This window comes from Myotis lucifugus, unplaced genomic scaffold, assembly GCF_000147115.1.
Source record: "Myotis lucifugus unplaced genomic scaffold, Myoluc2.0 scaffold_1201, whole genome shotgun sequence".
Classification (NCBI taxonomy): Eukaryota; Metazoa; Chordata; class Mammalia; order Chiroptera; family Vespertilionidae; genus Myotis; species Myotis lucifugus.
The window spans coordinates 56,237-68,819 of NW_005872249.1; the positions used below are offsets into that span (position 1 = coordinate 56,237).

General features: G+C 45.6%; 1 protein-coding gene across 1 annotated transcript; it reads left to right on the forward strand.

The window, feature by feature from the left end:
• Positions 1-40: 40 nt before the first annotated feature.
• LOC106695394 (zinc finger protein interacting with ribonucleoprotein K-like) lies at positions 41-11,483 on the forward strand. Its single transcript, XM_014449463.2, has 3 exons — positions 41-391; positions 5,117-5,240; positions 6,971-11,483. Exons 1-3 carry the CDS (start codon positions 56-58, stop codon positions 8,290-8,292), a joined length of 1,782 nt encoding a protein of 593 aa, XP_014304949.2. The 5' UTR covers positions 41-55; the 3' UTR covers positions 8,293-11,483.
• The last annotated feature ends 1,100 nt before the right edge of the window (positions 11,484-12,583 follow it).

The following is a 12,583-nucleotide window of genomic DNA, read 5'->3' on the forward strand; positions in this document are numbered from 1 at the left end:
CTGGAAAGCTAGCCCTCTCCTGGGCGGTTTAGAAAACTACACTACCCAGAAAGCAATGCGTCCACGCAGGGCAGTTTGGTGCCAGCGCATCCGGTTGGGGCGGGACTTCCGGAGTCCTCTTCCTGGCCGACATTTTGACTTCTTCAAGCTGTCCAGTGGCTCAAGGGCTTCAGCGCGCCTATCGCGTGAAGGAGGAGACGTGGGAGGCCGCATCCGGCGGTGCAGGGTGTGTCTGAGCCTGTTGAGCCGCAACCTTCGGGATTGGGGCGTCCGTGCCTCCCCGACTCCTCTCCGCTCACACAGTTTGACTCAGCGTCACCCCATTGAACCCTCCAGCCTCTGTTCCCGCCGCCGCTCGGGTCCCGCAGCCCAGGTCGCAGCGTCCAGCACAGTAAGTCCTCGTGGGGGACCCGGGGTATGAGGGGGGAGGAGGGCAACCGGCTGCGGGGCCGCCGGGGGAGGCCGTGGGGGGACTGAGCCGGGAGGTGGGGACACCCAGGCCTGGTTTGTGTCTAAAGGCGACAGAGAGGACGAGAGGCGGTTCCCGGGAGGAGTTTTACTTTCATGTTTAGGGCGACGGGGCTGCGGGTGGTTGTGAACAGCAGAGGGATGAGGCTGAGATGCGGGTCTAAACGTTCCCCAAACGCCCAGAGGAGGAGCCGCCTCCATGAGAGAGGGCGGCAGTGAGGGCGGGAGGAGGGGCTGTGAACACAGCGACCCAGCAGGAGGCGCCCTGAGGACCAGCCCTGAGGGAGGGGCATCTCCGCGTCGCTGGACCTCGGGCCTGAGCCCCTGGGTCCTGGGGTGGGTGCCAGGCCCTCAGCAGCCCTTTAGCTCCCACAGGTTCCTGCAGAGCCGCTGAGCGGGCTGGTTCCTGCAGAGCCGCTGAGCGGGCTGGTCTGTGGGGCTATGTCAGGGCCTCACACTATCGTGGCTTCTGAGACTGTGGGGTCCTGGGACTGTCCAGCCCCTCTTCTCGGGGGACCTTGGACCTGGGGACCTTGAAGGGACACCAAGCCCAGAACCCTAAGTCAAGGGTCAGATGAGGGGCACCTGATTTTTGCAGCGAGTGGAATTGTGTGTGACAGGTGTTTCCATGCATCGGTTCCAGAATGTGCAAAGGCTTGGAGTGAAGACTAAGCTGATTCAGGGACGAGCAGGGGGTCCATTTTTAAAAAATAGGAACTGGAAACAGTGGGACAGGAATCAAGTCCAGAGGAGCTTTGTGACCACTTGGGTTTCTGTTCTGCTGGTGATGGGGTCATTGGGGTAATTGGTCAGTAGAGCAGGTGACCTGTCCCAGGTCTCATTGCACTCCCTGTGGCTGCAGCATGATGTACAGTATGGGTGTGAGGACGATGGTAGAAATGCTAGGACGGAAGCTGCTGTGATAGTGTTGGTGAGTGTGATGGTAACTGGAGTACAGTGGTGGTTGTGGGTGTGGATGAAACGGTTGCATTATGGATCAGTGATTTCAGTGTAGCCACCTGGATTTTCTAATTTTGAGAATTGGAGAGAGGGGTAAGAATCACAGAGGATGTAAAGATTTGATTTTAGCACCTGATGGTAAGAAAGCACCATCAGCTGACAGAGTTCCATAGGGGGAAAGTGGTGTTCATGAGGAATATAAAATCTTTTATTTTTCCTATTAGGGTATGAAATATTTCAGAGATCAGTTCATGATCATCTGAAACTCTGAGGAGTAGTTCAAGATGACGACTACTTAAAAAAATAGTAAAGCCTATGGAGCAGGGAGGAGTTGTAGATCAACTTTTCTTTTATTAATTGGAGGGAGAAGAGTAATTCAAAAAAGGTGAGATTGTGGCTGGTGCATATTTCTTTCTTTCTTTTTTTTTTTAAACTGGTAATTATTTTTTTAATATAGTGTATTGATTTTTTACAGAGAGGAAGGGAGATAGAAACATTGATGAGAAACATTGATCAGCTGCCTCCTGCACACCCCCTACTGGGGATATGCCCGCAACCAATGTACATGCCCTTGACCAGAATCGAACCTGGGACCCTTCAGTCCATAGGCTGACGCCTGATCCCCTGAGCCAAATCGGTTAGGGCCATATTTCTTTCTTTCTTTTCTTTTTTTTTTTTTTTTTGAGCAACAGAGAAATTACAGTGAGGAACTGGGCCAAGTGGGATTTGGGCACCGGACTATACAATGCACTCATTGATCCACAATAAAAAGCATAACCAGGTGGGTGCTCCGCAAACCAGTTGACTTGACGCGGTGGGGGCAGCCGCTTTCACAGGCATTCATGCCACCACTAACCATAGGTGACGACCCTGCTACCCCTGGAAAGGCTACCCCACCCTTGAAACGGTAAAGGTATGCAGGGCGGCCTACTTGCCACTTCTATGGAAACAGGGGCAGGGAGAACACTCTATGGACCAAACTAGGTGCGGGAGGTGGGCACCTAGTGGGACACAGGAAAGGAGGCTGTGCCATATGTGCCCACGGCTTCCAACAAAGCATGCCGCCACCTTGAGATCATCCATGGGTGACTCCACGTAGGCTTCCCCTCCCCTCGGTTCTTCACTTCCAAGAAACATGCATGGGGTGTGACACAACAAACCAACAATTAAAAGGATGAGGCCCACCTTCACACAGGGTTACGGGTATATGCTTCAGAAATCAAACGCACATTCGACCTAATGCAGCTGAGGCACAGCTTCAATGAGGTGCATGAAGTAGGACTGAAAACTGGCTGATGATGACACAACATGGAGTAGCTCAGGGGAGATGGGGTGCACGAGAAAGTGCACTGCTTACTATTCAAGTGTTCACAAACAGCAACACACAATAGGATCCAACCAACCCAACCCCTCCATTTGGACTCAGGACCCACACTTGGAAAGAAATGCTATCAGCACAAAAATCCATGGGCCCCAAACAATACTCTCCCGGTCTGTGTCTTCTATGTCTCTCTCTTCTATCCTTGAAATAAAACAATGATATTGAGAGCGCACCCAACCAATACAGTGCGTGTCTGTGTGTGTGTCTGCATGTGTGTGTACATGTGTGTGTATGCTCATAGGCACACTAACATGGGGAAGGACACTATTCACTCACAAACAACACTGTGCTCACAGCTCCTATAGGAAATATGTCAGCTCCCCACAAGCACACACTACACAGATACATAGGGGTGAGCATGCATATTCACAGCTTCCCTTCTCTAGAAAGCTGCACCATGAGGGAACCCTGGGGCATGACAAGCACAAGACACGTCGTTCCATGCTAGCCAGGTGACTGCAGGAGCACAGGCCCCTCCAAAATAATGCACAGGTCCCTCCATCACAACAGCAACCTCGGTCGTCCGGACATGGCCACCAGGAAAGGCACACAGACCTTTCACTCTTTCAGATGCTCGCTCGGTAAAATCCTGCCCCACACACTGTGCTGGGTGGGCTGCATATCTGGCACTTCGGCCAGACGGGTCATGCTGTGCTGGATGTTCCTCTTCACAGCACAAACACATCCGCCCAAGGATGCGCTGGGGCACCACACAGGGAACCTCCAAACAACAACGACCTCCCATGGATAGACAAACGGGAACTTCCACCTTCCATCCATGACTTGCCTACCACTTCCACTGGTCCGCCACGGCTCCCTCCAAGAGCTGCCCACACGAGTCCTCAGTGGACAGCGGGTGGGTAGCTTCCCCACGAAGAACGCACCACGACACACTGCTGAGGCATTAAACATTGATCCCATCAGCCGCACAACGGGTGGCTCAGCCGGAATACCTACCCATATTTATTTCTTAAACACTCACCAGGATTTCTTGTGACCCTTTGTGTGGTGTGGTGTGTTGCAACCAGTTTGGTTGATTTGCTTATGGGCATGAGTTGGCATCTGTGGGCATGGGGTAGAGGACCATAGGCAGTGGTACTTGAGTACTGAAGGGTGTGAGTGGAGAAGAGACATCAATGCAGCAGCAGTAGTGGTGGGCTCTGGATAACTGAGATCTGTTGTAGTTTTCAATTGGCGAGGTTGAAGAAAAAAACAAGTTGGGAGGGAGGCCTTCATAGCAGAACTGAAGGCTGTATTTGGACAATCAGAGTCAGGTTAGTACGTGATACTGTTTGAACTTGGTGTGCATTCTCTGGAAAACACACGCTGAGTAATGACTAAGACCAAGGAGATGTCTATGGGAGCTGGGGCTATTGGAGTGCAGGTGTGAGAGGTGTGGGAGTAGGAGTAATGTGGTCTTGGAGAGGGAGTGTGAATTGATGGCCACAGATCCATGATATTGACATAGAGGGAATTAAGGTTGAGTCCATTTCTGGTGATAACTGGATGCTACAACATGGGGAATTGTAGGGCAATTCCTGAAAAGACGGGTGTTGTGGCGCTAGATGCCAGTTCCAGAATTTAGGTGTCATATAGGTGCACACCTACCTATTGTTGGGCTGATACAGTGATCAATAGGAATGGGATAGCATACATCAGTGTCACCTGGGCTGGAAAATCTCTACTGGCTTGGGGAAGGGATAAGGGTAAGAGAGAAATACATACAGAGGAGGTGAGTTAGAATGTTGAAAAGACGGTGAGTAGAAAACATTCTCTCCTCTTCATGGCATATATGTGTTATCTTTGAAGATGTGACTCTCAGAATGAAGCTGCATGAGAGAAATGGGATACAAAAGATTATGTGGAAAAGGTGGTGAAAGTGTTGGCCTCAGCACCCTAGTATTGGAATCAAAAGGGTGACGAGTGATGCCATGTTTTTCGGGTTCTTGAAGGGAGAAGATGTTGGACAACAAGGATATTGCCTCACAAGACCAGTGTCAAATCACTCACATCTGTGTTTTTGATAAACATTTCTATGTACCCTATGTTGTTGACACCCATTGCATTGACCCTAAATGTGAGGCCCTGAGGTCAGGTATAATTAATCTGGGCATCTGCTCTATTGTTGTGGGAAGACAAAGTATCAGTAGGAATATAAGGAGAGAGTGACTCTGATGGGTTCAAGGCCAGCTCTTTTCTGTGATGTGGGAATGGAGGGAGCAGATGGATATGGAGAGTGGAAAGTATGATGAAATTAAAGCCTAGGAGAGAAGCTGATCATGGATTGAACTGTCTCCATTACGACAGGATATGAACTTTGAGGACGTGGCCATTGCCTTCTCTCAGGAGGAGTGGGGGCTCCTTGATGAGGCTCAGAGACTTCTGTGCTACGATGTGATGCTGGAAGTTTTTGCAGTGGTATCATCTGTAGGTAAGACCTTCACATCTCTCCTAGTGTCCTGAAATGATGTCCTCTCTTAATTTGTTTTCCAAATGTAGCTTTCTCTCCCACAGCCAGACCATGGGCTAGTTTTCCCAACTTTCCTGTAAATGTGCTGTGCCTTCCAGTGCTGACTTGTGGTGTGTAGCGATCCCTGAGCAAAGGACCCCATAAATAACCCTCAAAAGCATTACCTCAAATAGTGCAGGAAGTGTCCAGGAATCAGGATTGTTGCAGAAAGCTTAATGGGTCTCACCTCAGACTTCCTTTTCCTGTGAGGAGGACTATGTCCACATGCATGGCTTTCACTTCTGACCCCTTTCTCAGCTAAAGACTGTTTGTGACTATGCCAGGTTATGGTCTTTACTTACATGAACTACGGGCAGTTCTTTTTTTTAAAAAATATATTATTGATTTTTTATAGAGAAGAAGGGAGAGGGACAGAGAATTAGAAACATCGATGAGAGAGATCAATCAGCTGCCTCCTGCACGCCCCCTACTGGGGACGTGCCCGCAACCCAGGTACATGCCCTTGACCGGAATCGAACCCGGGACCCTTTAGTCCGCAGGCCGACGCTTTATCCACTGTGCCAAACCGGTTCGGCACGGGCAGTTCTTGTAAGACATTCCTTCCATTGTTTGTGATGTTCTGTTACTTGGATACTGTTACATGTTGTGTTGATCAGGGCCAATGCTGGCTGCTCACCTTTGTTGCCTTTCAATAAAACTCAGAATATTTGTGTTTTATGTACTTGTGCAGCAGAAGGTGCAGAGAGAATCCTAGTTTTTTTTTCACAGGGTGAACTTACAGGAAGATCTAAGACTCTGGTTCTCAACCTTATGGCCGTTTAAATACAGTTCCTCATGTTGTGACCCAACCATAAAATTATTTTCATTGCTTCTTCTTAAGTATACTATTGCTACTGTTATGAATCACAATGTAAATATCTGATATGCATGATGGTCTTAGGTTACCCCTGGGAAAGTGTCATTCGACCGCCAAAGGGATCCAGACCCACAGATTGAGAACTGATGAACTAAGTGGTAGTTGAGCCGGGTTGAGGTGCACCTGGAAGAGCTTTGTCCTAAGGGCTGTGTTTAGAGAATAGTAGGAACCTGCTCATGTCCAACAGAGTTTAGGTTGAAATGCCACAGGCAGCAGCTCATTTCTACCTTTTCATTCCCATGCTTGACACTTTGCTGACTTCTCTTTTGATCTGTGCCATCCTGGATTTTAGCTACCTTTACCTCTGTGGCCTTTTTGCATCCCCTGTGTACTTGTAAGGCTCTCTGCAGTATTCTGAAATGTTAACCTGCACACGTGTTACGAGATGCACACACGTGCTTACGTAGTCAACACAACCTCCTCATTACTTGAATTTTATTTGGAATAAGATGTAGTCAACCTTCTGCACAGCTTGCCATGTCACCAGCAGACAAGACCAGCTGCACACTGTTAGCAGAAGAATGAGCAGATGATCCAGCTTCTAATCCATGCGGTACTTGCCATGTTTGTTTATATTTTGTTTGGGATATTCCCCGTTTCATGATCTTCAGTAGCACAGAACTTCACAGGAGCATCTTATATATTCTTCCTACAGATATGTTACTCTCAGACAATTGCATGGAATCAACGTCTTAAGTGCAACACACTTTTGTAAAGGCACTTCTCCCTGTCCACACAGTCGACATTCATTTTGGCACTATTTTTTTGTTTTCAGGTTGTTGGCATAAAACAGATGATGTGGAGGCCTGTTCTGAGCAGAATGCATCCATAGAAGGAGAGTCACAGGTCAGTGCTTCTAAGACAGCACCAACAACCCAGAAGAGCCATCTTTGTGGGAGGTGTTTCTCTGTGTTAAAAGATATTCTGCATCTGACTGAGTCACAAGCAGCAGTCTTTGAACAGAAAGCCTTCTTCAGTGATGCATGTGTGAGAGACTTGTGTTTCAGGGCAAACTCTCACCAGAAACAGAGGGAAGTCAGTGGAGAGAAGCCCTGGAAAGAAGCTGTGGACAGGGCCTCATTTTTGAACTGGTGCAGCTTCTACTTACCAGGTCTGCCTTCAACCAGTAGGGAGGTTGGGGAAGACTTCACAGCCATCTCAGAGCTTCTCCAGAACCAGGCCACGCTCAGAACTGAGGAGCCATACAGGGGCAGTGAGATTTCACAGAAATTACTCAATAGAAACAGGCATCAGCAATGGAATAAATGTGAAAAAGCTGCCAGCCACAACCAGAATCTTGTTCAAGATCAGGGTGTCTGCTCTGGAGAAGTGAAATATGAGTGCAATATATGTGGGAAAGTTTTCAGATGTATCTTTAAGCTCAATCGACATAGGAGAGTTCACACTGGAGAAAAGTCTTATCAGTGTACTGACCTTGGAATGTCCTTCCATCAATCTTCCCTCACTGAACACCACAGAGTTTACACTGGAGAAAAACCCTACAAATGTATTGAATGTGGACAGTCATTTAGACGCAGTTACCACCTTTTTATACATGAGAGAGTTCACACTGGAGAAAAGCCCCATCAATGTAGTGATTGTGGGAAATGCTTCAGTTATAGCTCTTACCTTATTAAACACCACAGAGTTCACACTGGAGAAAAACCTTATGAGTGTATTGAATGTGGGCAATCATTCAGGCAAATCTCTACTCTCAATAATCATCAGCGAGTTCACACTGGAGAAAAGCCATATGAGTGTAGTGAATGTGGGAAGTCATTCAGGGATGTCTCTGGTCTCAATAAACATCAGAGAGTTCACACTGCAGAAAAGCCCCATCAATGTAGTGATTGTGGAAAATGCTTCAGTTATAGCTCTTACCTTATTAAACACCACAGAGTTCACACTGGAGAAAAACCTCATGAGTGTAGTGAATGTGGGAAGTCATTCAGGCAAATCTCTACTCTCAATAACCATCAGAGAGTTCACACTGGAGAAAAACCATATGAGTGTAGTGAATGTGGGAAGTCATTCAGGCAAATCTCTACTCTCAATAAACATCAGCGAGTTCACACTGGAGAAAAGCCATATGAGTAGTGAATGTGGGAACTCATTCAAGGATGTCTCTAATCTCAATAAACATCAGGGAGTTCACACTGGAGAAAAGCCATATGAGCGTAGTGAATATGGGAAGTCATTCAGTCAAACCTCGGCTCTCAACCATCAAAGAGTTCACACTGGAGAAAAACCGTATGAGTGTAGTGAATGTGGGAAGTCATTCAGGCAAATCTCTACTTTTAATGAACATCAGAGAGTTCACAGTGGAGAAAAACCGTATGAGTGAGGTGAATGTGGGAAGTCATTCAGGGAAACCTCTGCTCTCAATAAACCTCAGACAGTTCACACTGGAGAAAAGCCATATGAGTGTAGTGATTGTGGAAAGTCCTTTAGCAGAAGCTCTACTCTCATTAGACACAACCGAATACACACCGGAAAGGCACCTGATGAGTTTATTGAATGTGGGAAATCTTTTTTCTACAAATCTTTCCTCGTTCAACACTTGAAAGTACACACTGTAGAAAAGCTTTAAATGTGCAGGGAATATTTTACTTTTCTCACTCGAATACCAATACCAATGGAGAAACTTTTACACTCTTTTACCTGAATAGGAATCCCTTTTTTCAGAACATACACTCTGCTAGATAAATTCCTTATTAGTTTAACATACAATAGAGGTTTTCAGAAACTGCATTGCACCTGCTAACCCACTCAGTCCTACTACCTGATTGATGTCACTGTGAGTATTTGTGGGGAAACCATTTCACTCCTACCACCTAGCTCACCTTTAGAGTGTGCATCACTCACAGCCTCTGCAGACTCTGGGGTTGTGCTTGAGAATATCATGAATATTCCAAGCTTCTGGTGGATCTTCACTTCTTTCTGTCTGACTAGAGAATTTATCTGACCCAGGTTTTGTCAAAAGCCCCCTGCCTCAGCTAAGAAGTGCTACCTCTTCAGGGACATTATGGTTCTCACTTTATGCTGTGGGGAATTGTTTCAGGTTCCAATTCACCATCCTGCAAACCTCTTGCTGTACTTTGCTCTGGTTTATGATCTTTATGTAAAGGTGTTTTTTCTTTGGTACCTTTAATTTTTTTGGTTGTATTCTTTCCCTGGGATGATTGACAGGAAAGTAGTGATCTGTTAGCATGGAGAGTTAAACAGATATGGTGGGTCCCAAACTTTCTGTGCTTTTGAAGGCACTGCTTGATGGCAGAAAATCACTCTTTGTTCAATTTTGGCTGATTTTGTATTGCCGACCAAGGCCTTGAGATAAAGTGTGCATGACTTTGTGGTTCTAATTAGCTGTCTGGTGTCTCTTTTATCGTAGAGGTCATTGGTCACCCTGAATAGGCAGTGTATATTGTGCTCTGTGAACAATATGAATTATATTCTCTGTGCACAGTATCTATTACTTAGGTGTCAGCAATGTTTAGGGGAACTGCTGTCCACGTGCTGTAAAGAGGCCATGTGTCATGTTGTATGAGATTTCATAGGCCGGTGTCATTTGTTGTAAGACTCTGAGATGGAATTAGTATCTACACTTATAAAAGACAAACATGCAAATTGCCATACCTGTGCTAGCCTTAAGCCAAACCCACCAGCCAATCAGAGCGGCTATATGCAAATTACTCCAACAAAGATGGTGGTTAATTTGCAGATACCAGCTGGGAGCGAAGACTGAAGACAACATGGAAGCGAAGCGCTACAGAAGAGAGCAAAGTAGAGGCGGCGGAGACAGGAATGAAGCCAAGATGCGGAAGCAGGAGTTGGGAGGGGAAACCCAGCCGCAGCGGCTGGGAGTGGAAGGGGTAACACAGCCTGATTGGCTGGGAGCGGGAGGGCAAACCCAGCAGCAGCGGCTGGGAGCTGGAGAGGAAACACAGCTTGAGCGGCTGGGAGCAGGAGGGGAAGCCTGTCTCAGTGGGTTTTCCTCCCTTCTCTGCTTCATACCACCTGCAGGAAGCCCTATAGCTCGCAGGAATTTTCCTGCAACAGGCCTCTAGTTGGGACATAAACACTGTTTGCATAGTCATGGGAGACACTGCAGTTAAACTAGATGAAAAGTGCCTCTTCTGGATACAAATCCAAAATTACCCAGGGGCCTGTGGCTTGTATGATATTTGCGACATTCTGAGGACCCCCATAGCTATTTCCTTTAGCTGAAGGCACTGGCAGAGAAAATAATCTAATGGTTTTGTGGATTCCCCTGGTCCTTCTATGGTGTTCACCTCAAGGTTGTTGCTCAACAGGCAAGACGTCAAATCTAGAGGAAGCATAATGCTGTATTCAGTCCCAGGATGTGTCTTTTATAACCAGTCAGTATTCCTGTTGATTCCAAAGGCAATAGTCTTCACTACTTGCCAACATTTGCTGCCACTGAGGCAAGGGTGTTCCCCCCAGAAAATGAGAACTGACATGCAACAAAGTACACCTTTCTCATGTGTGCTCTTTGGTGAGCCCTGACATAGAGATAAAGCTGTGAAACCGTCACATGTGAAATAAACCCACCTGTAACTCATACCCAGGGTGGGGCACTAATGGGCTCACAGATTTAAGTTCAAAAAACACAGAGATTATTCTTTTAAAAATATCTTAGAAAATACTTTTATTCATTTTTGGGGGGAGGGAGAGTGAAGCAAGGGGAATAGAGATATAAACATAGATCTGCTGAACTCCTTCACATCCCCTACTGGGGATCCATTTGGGGATGTGCACTGACCTGGAATCAAACCAGAGACCTTTCAGTGAATGAGATGACACTCAACCAGCTGAGGACACTGGATGAGGCAGAGTTTATTCCTGTATTATTGTTATTAATTAATGTATTATTTTCCACAGCAACAACTCTAAACCTACTTTTTGCCTCATCCTATATTTTCCTAATACCCTGTTATAATCTCTCTTTCTGCATTTACTGGCCCTCCATGCAGTCATGAATTTTCTTTTTTCTTTTTTTCTTTTTTTTCTTTTTTACAATAGAATCATTCATATTGTTCATAATTTTATAGGCACTATTTGATGTGTTCTCTTTTACAAATTCTGGTTTCCTCCATGCTATGCTGTTATTTTGAGATTCAACACAAATGCTTATGTGAAAAATTTATTTAATTCTGAATAGTACTGTGTTCTGTTAATAATCACTTTATCTATTGATCTGTCTATGTTTTTTCTTATTTCCTGGTTTTGGGTATTATAAATAAATATTCTGGGACTATTTGCATTCAGTTCTCTATATAGACGTATGTTTTACTTATCAAAATGTTGTGTAGATAGATTAATGTTTTACATTTAAGATATGCGGAACTATGAGCCAATATGGTCATTCCCTTTGCCTTCCCTCTAACCCACAGTATATAAAAATTCCAGTTTTTCTGCTACCCTGCCAGGACATACAATGGTTAACCTTTTCAAACAGTAACCCTGGGAAATGCATATATTGGTAACTCACTTTCGTTGTAATTCCATCTACCTAAGAATTTTTTTTTTCAGTATCCTCATGTTTTTATTACAAAACAAGCCACAAAACAGTTTTAGAAAATTAACTTTTTGCTACATACCAATTCAGAGAGCACATAACATGAGAAGCACAACCGTTTCCATGCACTCAGCTCAGTAGTTACAGCGAGTGCATTTCACAGCTGAAACATACTGGTTCAAAACACAGAATCATGCCACACCTTCCTAAGCAGTGGGGAAAGGAATCACACAGTTCAAACTCTGCCTAGATGAGTGATGGTAATTGACTGCTGCAGGCAACACGCAGAGAGAAAGGGAGTGGGTAGAAATGATTTAATAAATGTAACCATTTCTGACATGTTCAAAGTTTATCAATGAAGCTGATTTGGGAAACTCCATTACCAAAATATTGTTACCTCCATATGCTTGTTTATTTAGTTTTCAGTGCAAATAGACATCAAATCCCACTGCTCCAGTATTGAGCCTGCTATTTATTTACTGGGTCCTTTTAGCCTATGGCAGAGCAGTTATACTCAAAAAAAGTGGGGGGGAAAAAGCAACTTGTAAGTGAACTACAAAACTGGACCTTAAATCTACTTTCTCATGGGAATCTTCCAGCGTCCTACCCAGAAACAGATGTGTAATTCCAACATTTTGACCAGAGGTCACTCTACTTAATGTATGTTTATGTTGTCTCACAGTATACAAAAAGCCCATTTCCGTTTGCCATCAACTGACCTAAGAGAGCAAATCCATAAGCTTTCAAAAGCAGTGGTGAATAGTTCAGCTCTAGGGAAGACCACCTGAAGTAGTTACATATAGAGTGAGTCAAGACGCGGCCAAATATCTTATAAAAACAGCACAACTC

Excerpts from the sequence above, each read along its gene's own strand:
- LOC106695394 (XM_014449463.2), top strand. The coding sequence starts at position 56 with ATGCGTCCACGCAGGGCAGTTTGGTGCCAGCGCATCCGGTTGGGGCGG. Across the intron at positions 392-5,116 it reads AGGTCGCAGCGTCCAGCACA|GATATGAACTTTGAGGACGT; the intron begins GTAAGTCCTCGT and ends CCATTACGACAG. Across the intron at positions 5,241-6,970 it reads TGCAGTGGTATCATCTGTAG|GTTGTTGGCATAAAACAGAT; the intron begins GTAAGACCTTCA and ends TTTTGTTTTCAG.